Raw genomic sequence first — 12,168 nt, 5'->3', positions numbered from 1 at the left:
CTCTGAAGTTATGGAGTTGTCTTGATGGACAGCAGAAGAAACTGTATCTTTGCTCTTTGACTACAAGAGCAGTCTTCTGTGGAGGTGAGACTTCTCTGAGCTCCCAGGAGGGGCTCAAAGAAAGACTCATGGAAGAAAAGACTCACAGTTACTGAATTTTGCATCAAACCAATAGAATTATATTTCAAAAAGCAGGTTTATAGTTTGGGTTAACCACCACCAGGCAATATCTAAACACAATTAGAATTGGAAGAAATAGACGGGTGACATTAAGAAGGTGACACGTGCCATGAAACTGGAGGACCAAGTGAGTTCAGATGTTGCACCTTAAATATGAAATTGCTTCAGGTTTTCTCATATGCAATCTGTGATTGTGTGAGTAAAAAAAAAGACACATTCTATTCAGAAGGGTTGATATAAAAATATTCAACATGTTTTTGTTTTTGTTGTTGTTGCCTTTGCCTGTCAGCTCCTTTGTTTTGAGGTACAGTATCTGCAAGAAATACTTGATAACCTACAGGCAAAGGAGTTTTCTTCAAAAATAAATAAATAACTGACAAGTGTTGGTGTGGCTTTAATGGTTACCTAACATGTATCACAAGTAGTACTGCATTGTTATGAAGAGAACAAGACAGAGATGCAATCCCAGATTTAAGAGCCCCATCTCTCAACAAGGAGGCATTTAAAATTTTTACTGCACTTAACCATGGCTCATCATAAAAAGCTATCAAATAGCTCTGGTAACACCACTGTACATATATATATGCCTGTTTCAATTATTAACCCAGTTTGTACTGAGACATTTAATCTGTAATTGGTTAATTATAAAATATCCAGGCCATTTTCATCATTAGGCCATTCATGTTAATATTAATAATGCAGCTAGTTGAAAAAAACACATTGTTTTGTGGAAAGTCTTCAAAACCTAAGTTGTGAGGCAAAACGTAAAATTTTCAAAAATCACTGACTGCTCTAAACTGGTTTAAAAAAGCAGGAAAATAATTGCATGAAGACTTTTACACAACATTTTCACTGAAATTTTGAAAACTCAAAACTTTTCAATCAGCTCTAATTACTTTGTCAAGAATCTTTTAACAATTTTTAGAAGCGTCATTTAGAAGAATTCAGATTTTCATGCTGCTGACTAAGTTTCCCTTTATGTCATGTCAAGATGCCAGTACGTTTTCTTCACCCTTGTTAGACATAGCATGGTTTCTCAAGGGCTTTAAGATTTTTCTATTAAGATTTCTATACCCCAGCACTACAATACCTGGGTATGTGGTGGGATTCTGTGAGCACAAATCTAAAAAAGGCCAGATTTAGACCTCAGATAAAAGCAGCAAAGAATCCTGTGGCACCTTATAGACTAACAGACTAACAGACTATTAGTCTATAAGGTGCCACAGGATTCTTTGCTGCTTTTACAGATCCAGACTAACACGGCTACCCTTCTGATACTAGACCTCAGATAGGTGCTGCTGACTTTGTCTCTCAAGCACAGGTTCACAAAACTGCAGTCAATCATATTTGTGCAACGTCTCAAAGTTGGAAACTCACAGCTAACATGCAGTGCAATGCATTAGAAGTTTACCCTTCAACAGTAACACGAAAGCCAATAAATGCGCACACTGATATGCTTATCTTGTTTCTCTTGGAAAGAGTATTTTCTTTAAAAAAAAAAAATCCATGAATGACAAAATTGAAAACACTCACATATTAGCCACATAGAGCAAAACTATGCACAGAAAATCAATCAAGTTTTAATTGACACTGACTGCTTTTTATGAAAGAGCCATGCAAACTGTGTCAAGGATTACAAAAAGTCGCTAATCCTGCGAGGGGACCAGCAAAACACTGTGTAACCAAGAAAGAGTGTTATACACAGAGGAAAACCTTGTGTTTTCAATAATTCCTTGAACTACAATGAGATTTAAAAAGCAATTTTGAGACTTGTACATGCTCGCCAGTGTCAGTAAGATATCTGAATTCTTGTGTCTGTTGTTACGGGAAAAACACAACTAAATAAGGCTAGAGTCCTAAAGAGTCCTTAGACAAGTAGAGAAGTTCAGTTATTTTACCTCCCCTTCTATTCTGAAGCATTTTGTAGGTCTAAAAGACTCCTGCAGCACCAAAGAATGCAATCAAGTGTAATCACAGAAACCTCCCACCCCTCCACACACACGTGTTCAACTCCTGTTCAGCTTTTACATTAATAAGGTACAATCATGCATATGGAAATTTACTGTCAGAGAAAGACAATTATTCTGAAAACACCAGGTTTCAGAACCAGTTTTGAGTGTTTAAGACAGGGTATGCCTGATATGGTAACAGAATCATTGGTAGGGTTTTGAGCCCATTTTTCTTGATGGCTCATGCAAGCTACTCGTCCTGCTGTAATGAAACTACTAAAATCATGAGCTTCATTCTCTCTCTCTCTCCCCCCCTCTCTGACTCACACACACACACACACACACACACACACACACACACACACACACACACACACACTGGAATCATCTAAGGCTTTGTCAACACTAGCACTTTTGTCAGCAAAACTTTTGTCATTCAGGGGTGTGAAAAAAACCACACCCCTGACCGAAATAGGTTTCACAGACAAAAGTGCTAGTGTGGAAAGCACTATGTCCGTGGCAGTCTCCTGCCGACATAGCTACCGTCACTTGTTGGGGGTGGTTTAATTATGCTGATGGGAGAGCTCTCTCCCGCCGGAATAGAGCAGCTACAAAGGAGCAGTGGTATAATTGCGCCTCTGTAAAGTCCATAGCATAGACGTAGCCTAAGTATCCATAGAAACTACAGATTGGTCTCAAAGACGGATCATGTCAACGAACCCAAACCCCTGCCAGTGCAGGATTGTTCCCCTTTCTATATGAACTAGTGTTACCACCAGTCTAATTTTAAATGTTGCAAATGCTGGAGGCTTCCTCTATTTTCACTGGGAGATTAGGCCACCCACCAGCAGATCTGGAACCCCCAAAACACCAGGTCTTCCTGTTTCAAAATTACGTAGAGAAGCCGGTGCAAGGAAGAGCAGCAGAGCTCCCTGAGGCGAGGAAGAGCAATGAGTTTGTTGTACTTTAACAAAAAATCTCACGGAACAGAAAACCTTTGCATAAGCAGGAGAAACCCCCAGAGTTTTCTCTCAACCACCAAATCGACACATTTTACTGTGCATGAGCAACAAATCTCATAGAACCAGGGGAAGAAGAGGAACTAGAAGACTCCACTAAGTCCCTCAAGAATGCACATGGCCACAGGCCCTAATGAGTAAATATGGGGCTGAATTTCTACAAAACTTGCTTTGGATAAATAACTCCCTATAGGGAGCACTCACAGTAAGGCCACTTTCAATATAACTCTTCAAACTGACAGACAACAACTATCGCATTATTGCCAAAAGGAGGCAAGGAATTAGTCCAAGTTTAAGTCTCATACAGAGTCTTCAGCCTTTTCGACACAGATTATAAAACCCTGACCAAGAAAATGACTAGTCACCTGCTTCCTTCACTCTGAGCCATGGGACAGAAGGCTGAGATAACCTAAGAGATTTGAAATATATACACCCATAATAAGAAAATGTCTTGACCTTCTCTGAATACAGAGAAAGCCTTTGACAAGGCAATATGGACATATTGTATCTACTTGCAATGCTGCAGCAAATGGAATTTAATTCATAATACAGCTCAAGATCCTGCATTCAAGTGTTTCCTTCCTAGTTAGCTGGAGGATCAGAATCAGAACCTTTGCAGCTTCAATAGCCTGATCAGGCAAAACTGTTTCCTCTTCCTCATTACTCTTCATATGACCAAATCCCAGCCCAATATTATGCAAAGAATATGGAGAACAATTTTATGTTTTTGCAGATGACATGCTCCCATGTACCACAGAACCAACCAACAACAACAACAAAAAAATAGCTCTTTCAAGTGGCCAAACAAAAAGCATGTTTAAAAAAGAATGTAGCTTTCCTAAGGACTAAAATAGCGTCACACATACATACTCTTTGATACCACACAGCCCATGTGCATATCTATGCAAGTGTTGGGAACTAATTTAAGTCACGCTAGAATTTTTTTCTTAACTATTTCAGTTTTGAAATAGCTTTGCACGACAACAAAATAGCATGCATGTGGCGGGGGGGGAGGGGACGAGATGTCAAACGAAAAAGAGACAGAAGTAAAATAGGAAAGGCCAACACAAAACATGTAGGTACAAGGTACATCAGTGGGTAGTGTTTTCTTTATGTTGTTTAGGGAAGATGCAATGTATCCCATATGGTGGCCACTTGTTTTTCTCCCAAGGTGGGCCTTGTTAATCTGATTTGAGATATGGGCCACTCTCCTCTTTCCCATCTTATTGTGAATACCAAAGAGACTTGGAGGAACATCTAAAGCCCTAACCATGCACTCTGTAGGTACATAGGCATAGCAGTCCAAGTGTGCCTGAATGGATATGGGAAAAACTGGATCTATCTATGTTTAGAGAAGAGCCTTGGTACAGGCTCTAGCTTAGCAGAATTGATGGGTGGACATCTCTTCTGTTCCCCTCCTTCTGCACACATTTCCTAGAGGTCAGATCCTCCATTTCCCCCAACACATTTTTCCCCCTTCTCTGGGCATGCTAAATTATCTTCTTCCCTGATTCCCTAAGCCCTTCTCTCCTGCACAATCTTCTCCTGCTGGAGGAGGACTGCTTCAATCCTACTGGTAGCCTCACTTCTTGAGCGGGGCTCCTGTTTACTCTCCTCAGAACAGTGGTCCCTCCTTTGTAGAGGCAGCTAGACTGGCTCTTCCTCAATTCCAGTTACCTTTAGAGGCGTTCAAGGTCTTAGGCCAGGTCTAGATTTACAAGTTTACAGTGGCACAGCTGTACCGATACAGCTGTCCAGCTGTAAGAGTGCTATTGTAGCCGCGTTATGCCAATGGGAGAGAGCTCTCCTGTCGACATCATAAAAGCAGCTCAGCAAGGGGCAGTAGCTATGCTGGAAGGGAAGCAGCTCCCACCGACCTAGCATTGTGCACACTACCACTTATGCCAGCAAAACTTGTGTCGTTCAGGGGGGTGGGTTTTTTCACACTCCTGAGCAAAAAAAGTTTTGTCGACAGTTGAGACATGGCCTTAGTTGCAATTAAGGACCTGAACACCAAGGAAAAGAAACAGCACCATCTGATCAACTAGGTCTCCGCAGACCACCAGTTGTTCATACACCACAATTTTGGAAACGCAGATAAATTTATTTTAACAGCCTTCTCCTCCTATAGTTAAACTGGGAAGCATTTAATTAAAACAGTGGTGGGTTTTAAGGTTACTAGAACTCAAACCCACAATTTCTAACCTTCATCCCATAGCAGATGTGGAAATGCTTCCCCTTAGTACACTGCAATTCTAGAAGGAAGAAGGAAGTGTACAAATTAAAATTATATGGATTAGTAAAATCCAGCCTTCCATGATAAACAACCAAACAAGATTTTATTCATTAGCATTCTCTCTTGCTTTCTCATATTTAGTAATTCCAACCAAAACATTTACATGGCATGAAAATTCGAGATCATGGGTGCACGTAGCTAGCATAGTTACGGAAGTACTATTAATAGCGATGCCGTTTGCACAGACAATATATCCACACTGTGGGCCTCCATTCTGATCTCAAAGATGCAGAAGAGGATTTTTGTGTGTGCACGCACATACATTGTTAGATGCAAAGCAGACATAGAGACTAAAATCCGACTGTTAGAGGCCTTCAAAACATGCAGCATATGCATGCATTATATACAGTGAAGAGGAAGCCATTCTCTAATTTTCTGTCATATTTAAAATAAAGAATCTGCAAAGTATTACAGAAGAAATCAACGTTCTCGGCTCATTGTTTAGAACATTCAGAAGGACTACCGTTTAACATATTATTGGGGTTAACAATGAAAGAACTTCTCCCAGCATCTGCAGTTCTGCACAACTATTCAATGACATAAACAATCACCTGCTTTGGGGGATAGGGATACCCACGTGTACAACAAACAAAAACAATATTTTACAGCAACAGATCACTCCAAAATGCATCTCATAAGGCATCAATTTTTAGTCTCCACAGTTAAGCACTGCCTATGCCTATCTACCTAATATAGTTGGTTTAAGAGCTGATCAAACTTTGAGATTAAATATTCTGTTTCTGGGGTGAATTGTTCATGTAGCAGTGAAAGCCTTGTATTTTTCTTAAGTTTAACTGAGCCCTAAATCAGCTTCACTTTAGATCTTTGCTATAGAGCAAATTGCTCTATATTTTTATTAAACTCTTGTTTTTAAACTGTTTTTAATTTGAAGTGTAAATTAAGTTGAATTGAAACTGGAGTTGTTATAAAGCCAAAATTTAGCAAACAGTACACAATGCAGTTTATTAGGCCAAAGATATTAAACAAGACTCAACCATAATGGTTAACAATGGCTATTATATATGTGCAATGCAATGCGAAAATGATTCAAATTCATCCCTACTGTAACCAGTATTGACTTCAACAATTTACACCGGATATTAAATCGACCCAATTATGTTTACACATAGCAAGCCCAAATTTCAAATACTGTGCCAAGATATCCCAGTCCTTTATCTGGAAACTCAAATCAACAATTACATCACAATCCTATAGCTAACCTACTGATATAACTTCAGTGCAATTTCTGTGTATGGTACAGCTATAGGATCAGGTTGTTAGGTGTATTTTATAGGGCATTTATGCACCTAAGTGACAATGCAGCCATCCAAACGCTGGGTTGGAATATGCTGTCATAGTCCTCACTTTTGAAAACTAGGTCTATGCTGTCAAATTCCTAATGTCAAATATTTAGTGTAATTTTAAAGTTGTTAATTCTCACAAATATAGGCTTTGCTATAACTTAGTAAGTTTAAAAATTGTTTCCTCATTGCTGTCAATTGAGTTGTACAATCGAAGCAACCAAATCACAAAAATTGTATTTACTCATGGGAGTAGTCCTGTTGAAATCAAGTGAGTTAGGATGACTCATATGAGCAAGAGTTTGCAGAATCAGGCCCTCAGCAAAGACAGGTCTCTCAAGCATGGACATCACTGTTTTTGTCTCCTCTTCCTAAAAAGAACTGGTTTTTAACATTCAAACACTACAAAAAAACAACAAAAACAACTAAGGAATTAAGGTAACGAAGTTTTAAACATTCTAGCACAGTTCTTGACATTCACACAAGTGTCAAAAATAAGTCACAAATATATTACTCTGCATGCGCTGGGCCTTTAAAGACAGGAAGAAACTGAGAAGGTATATCAGAGCGTAATTAGGATGGTGTCATGACTTAAGGAGAGATTTTTATTAAAACATTGGACATACATTAAGGCCGAGACCCTGAAGGATGATCACAGCAAGCAGATCCCTGTTTTAGTGTAGAGCCCCACTGAAATCAATGGGGCATGCTGCAGGCAGATCCTGGTGTAGAATCCTATCTATTTCAATGCGGTGAAGTCAATGCAGTTCCAATGTCAGATTGCAAAGTGGTGGCCAAAGACAGCCCTTGCCCAAGTCTCAACAAATACAAGCTTTTGCCATATTCAGGAGTATTCAGATCTAGGAAAGGATATACTTGGATCCCATCTCTAAATTAGTTTTAGATCTCTGAATTATATTTGCAATAAATATGGGGCAATGATTGGAAGGAATTTCAGAGTAGGGTGACCAGAGGTCCCGATTTTATAGGGACAGTCCCGATTTTGGGGTCTTTTTCTTATATAGCCTCCTATTATTCCCCACCCGTCCCGATTTTTCACACTTGCTATCTGGTCACCCTATTTCAGAGGGATATACAAACAGTATGGGTAGAGGCCTTCCATTTTTCTGGAATTCAACACTCCAGAGTTGCCTAATTCCCACAGAAGTGAGCTATTTTCCTAAAAATTCCCAACTTCTGAAAGGAGATAACATGGCTGGTGATCTGCATCTCTCTAATATCTGACATATAAACAGTTTAATGTTGTTTGACTGTGATAAGTTTACCAAACTGGTCATAACACAATGGTAAACCATAGGAAGCGCATTCTTAAAAGAAATGAAAGTCTGCAAGAAATACATAGCTACACTATGTTGTTTTTTTTTTAATAATATCTGGGGTCTCCCATAGTTGGAAACCGCTGGAAACCAAACTGCAGGCTGGATTCTCACTCTTGCCAGGCTTTAAATTGTTGATTTAAGTGGACTTACTCCCAAGTGTGAAACTTGTCTAAGCATGTGGAATCAAATCCCTTCCTGGTCTGGTTCAAGACTTTAAAAGTTTCAGATCTGGACTTAGTCTGTTTACTTCGGAAGCGTACCAGGCTGTAGTTCCCACTGAATGAGCTAAAGTTAATCTTCAGGCCAAGACTGTCAAAACTGGTAACCAGTGATTCTGGATCCTTTGCTGGTCAGGTGCCCAACGTGAAACACCCTGGGGAGGCCTGATTTTTAGTAAGCCCTGAGTACTTGTCCTCTGCAGGCCAGACTCCTTTAAGGTATTTCAGAAGTGGAGCAGCTCAACAGAAAAATAATAATCATCCAGATCACTGGTCATTTTTGAGACCATTGCCCTTAAGATGAACTTTAGTTCCTTCACTGTCTGAGTACAGGAAACAAGTACAGCACACCCAGCCTCCAGACACACCCAGCCTCCCTGCAGCCCGCCCAGATGACCTAGCAGCGCACCTGCCTGGCTCTGCAACCTCACCCACCCCTCCCAGCCGCCCCATAGGCAGGTGCCAACGCTGCAGCCCTCCCCCCGCCCTCCGGCTAGAGTGCGCGCCCCAAGAACCCCACATGGCCTCTGCCCGCTGCGCCCATATGGCCGGTCGCCGACCCCGGCGCCTGTGGAACTGCTTTCCACTGGATCCCGAGCTGGGCACTGCCGGAGGAACCCCCGAGCGCGCGCGCGCGCTCCTGAGCAAGCCCCGGAGCCCACTTCGCAGGGCCAGCAGCCAGCCCCAGTGCCGGGGAGGGGAGGGGGCGCGGAGGCAAGGTGAGCTGAGGACAGGTTAGCGGCGGGACGCAGGAGCCAGCGGCCAGTAGGAGAGAGGGGCCGGTTGCATGGGGAGGAGATGCGGCAGGGCCACCCTCCAGCCCGTCCCCGGCTCTCTCAGGGCGCCTTACCTTGGCGAGGCAGAGCAGGAGCAGCAGGCGGAGGAGGAGCTGCCCCGGCTGCTTCATGGTCCCGAAGAGCTCTCCCCGCTGCGCGCACAGCCGCTTAGCCCGACTCCGGCTTCCCCGGGGACATGGCAGGGCTGCGCCCCCCAGTACTCAGCAGCGCCCGGCGGGGTCCCCTCACCCGGCTCGCTCTCTCTGCGCTCCGGAGGCGGCGGCTGCTCTCTCGCTCTGCCTGTCGCGCGCTGAAAATGCGGGAGTTCGGAGCGGGGACAAGTCCTGGGCAGGGTGCAGCGAGATGCGCAGGCAGGACTCCCGGCGAAGCTCGCCTCCTGCTCTGGGCAGAGGGAGAGGAGTCAGTCACCTCCCCTCTGAACACTCATCGCTTCCGCTGCTGCCAGGGGGAGGAATTCGCCTCCTGTTGTCAAGGGTTTAAAAGGCCATTTTGCTGCTGGGAAGTTGTTGCTGCACTTCCCCCCCTTCCCTGTCTGACATTCCCCCTTTCTGTCTCCCAGCTGGGCTGGACGAGGAAGTGGCTCACTCAAAACTTTTCTAGCCCTCCCACATTCTTTCTGCAATCGACTTGGAAATGGAGCCGGAGAGGGATGTTCTCCTTCCCCCCTCCCCCTTTCAGTCTCTGAAAAAGGACATTCTTAATGGGGGTTTCTCTGGTACTACAAACAGCGAGATCTCTCCTTCTCAGAACACATGGGGCTTGCTGCAGTATTTCTAGAGCGGAAGATTAGCCACAGAACTCAAAGAACAGATTAAAACGAGCACCCATCGGGACGAATGGCATGTAAATACTCTTTGTGATACTCATGATTTCCCATAAGCATTGATGTGAGCCCACATACCGCGTGAGATTTAACAGGGCTAGTCAGTTCTGGAATATGCTAATTAACGAGGTTTCTTTTCCTCCCCCTATTAACGTTTAGATTTATACTTTATGATCATGTAGCATTGTTCAACTGCGGAAACAGGAATAGGTGACAACAAAAACTGGTGCTCTAAAATGATTCAATGAAACACATTTCACCCGGAGGAAGTTATCTGAAATAATTCCTTTCAATTGACGCTCGTATTTTTTAATGTTACCGCTTTTGTAAATGTCTGATATTGCAAATGAACATTGTTATAATCTAATTTACTTCTCAGGATTAATGTACTTTTTACATTTCATTCACCTTGGATAAGGAAAACAGACAAGTTAGTTTCAGTTTGGGTCTTGATTTCACTTTCAAGGTCTAAACTCTGCTTCAGAGTTGTAATGCTTAAATTAGGAACACTGCAGGTGAAAGATTAAGTGGATTCAATCATTTAATTGACTTTAATGATAAAAAGAGCAACGTTTTTACAAGACCTTGTTTTTACAAAATGTAAAATCTTTCAATCACTGAAGCATGTGCATAAATTTACATTGTTTTACAATACCATGGAAGTCAAGGGGACTATGCACACAAAGTTTTGTGTACGTTGAAGTGTTTGCAGGATTAGGGCCTAAACAGATCTGTCATTATCTTGTGTTAGTAAAAATGAGGTAGTTTCCTGTCAGATTTGAAATATCTAGATAAGTATTTTAGGAAAGTACTTCAAGGTACTTTAGAAAAAACGCTTTTTAGTATATGTTCAGATATTTTGGGTGTTTTGAAATACAAACTATTGCTTAAATAGAAGAGAAAAATATGAATGCAAGTATATTATGAATATAAACAAGCATTTAATCAGGTTTTTAATTAATAACAACCAGGCTAGCATTTTATTGACTCACTTAAGGGTATCTTAAGGTATTTATATATTTGTTTGGTTTTAATTTATGTGGACAACACAGAAATATCCAAATAAGCAATAGTCCATAAATCAAAATTAAATAGCATAATATTACCTTACATTTGTATAGCAATTTTGAGAACAAAGGATCTCCACCCTGTATACCAAGGGTTCTCAAACTGGGGATTGGGACCCCTCAGGAGGTCACAAGGTGATTACATGGGGGGTTGCGAGCTGTCAACCTCCACCCCAAATCCCGCTTGTCTCCAGCATTTATAATGGTGTTAAATAGATTTAAAAGTTTTTAATTTATAAGAGGGGGGTCACACTCAGAGGTTTGCTATGTGAAAGAAGTCACCAGTAAAAAAAAAAATTGAGAGCCCCTGCTGTATACCAAACATATGCAAATAGCCTCTTTGGCTTCAGTGAAGCAACTTGTGTGAGAAAAGATCTGAAGGCTAGCCCAGATGCACAAAAACTGTAGCCCTGATCCTTCAAGGAGCTTCCTATGGGTGGTTACCATTGCCCACATGGAGTCCCACTCAAGTCAATTGGGGACTGGGGGTCCACCCATGCAAATGTGATTGCAGAATTGGGACCTGTATAAAGGGATCATTTCACTTGCTCCTGAAATGTACCCACTGTATAAAAATTGTTTAGCATCCTATAACCCCAGTTTAAAAATCCAGACTCTCAAACTCTGTCATATGAGAATAGTCCTGCTGGAAGCAATGGGATTTCTCACATGAGAGTTTCCAGGATCAAGCTGGATTGAAATTAATGGGAGTCCCTGTGATGATTGTAATAATTTTATTGGGTGTTTACTGGGTCTGGGATGGGGAGATATCATGGGTTTAAGGCCCTGTTTCAAATCATACATAGCAGGGACTTGAATGCAGGTGAGTGCTTTAACCACTATAATTGGATGGGATCTCTCTCTTTCTCTCTCTAGTTTTTCATGAAGAATTACCTTAAGGCACGTCTTTCACTGGCAACATTAAAGCTCTACTACAGCAGCATTTTAATGTGGCTTGTGTAGTCGTGGAACAGTGTTGGGAGAGAGCTCTCCCAGTGCTCTAAAAACACACTCAGGGCTTGTCTACATCACAAAGTTGCAGCGCTGGTGAGGGGGTTACAGCGCTGCAAATTAGGAGGTGTACACATCTGCAGGGCATCACCAGCGCTGCAACTCCCTGTTTGCAGCGCTGGCCGTACTCCCGTTTTGTCTCGGGTGTAGAGGATCCAGCGCTGGTG

General features: G+C 42.0%; 1 protein-coding gene across 1 annotated transcript in view; it reads right to left on the bottom strand.

The window, feature by feature from the left end:
• The window catches only part of PTPRJ (protein tyrosine phosphatase receptor type J), a 156,089-nt gene extending 145,464 nt beyond the window's left edge, over nucleotides 1–10,625 (bottom strand). Inside the window, exon 1 of the mRNA XM_030562133.1 lies at nucleotides 9,154–10,625. Within this exon, the coding sequence (XP_030417993.1) occupies nucleotides 9,154–9,210 (57 nt within the window). The 5' untranslated portion in view covers nucleotides 9,211–10,625. The remainder of the gene's footprint in view (nucleotides 1–9,153) is intronic.
• Between the last annotated feature and the right edge of the window lie 1,543 nt (nucleotides 10,626–12,168).

The sequence above is a fragment of the Gopherus evgoodei genome, chromosome 4 (assembly GCF_007399415.2).
Source record: "Gopherus evgoodei ecotype Sinaloan lineage chromosome 4, rGopEvg1_v1.p, whole genome shotgun sequence".
Taxonomy (NCBI): Eukaryota; Metazoa; Chordata; order Testudines; family Testudinidae; genus Gopherus; species Gopherus evgoodei.
Note: the sequence above shows the minus strand (reverse complement) of the source record. Positions and strands in the feature narration are given on the sequence as shown.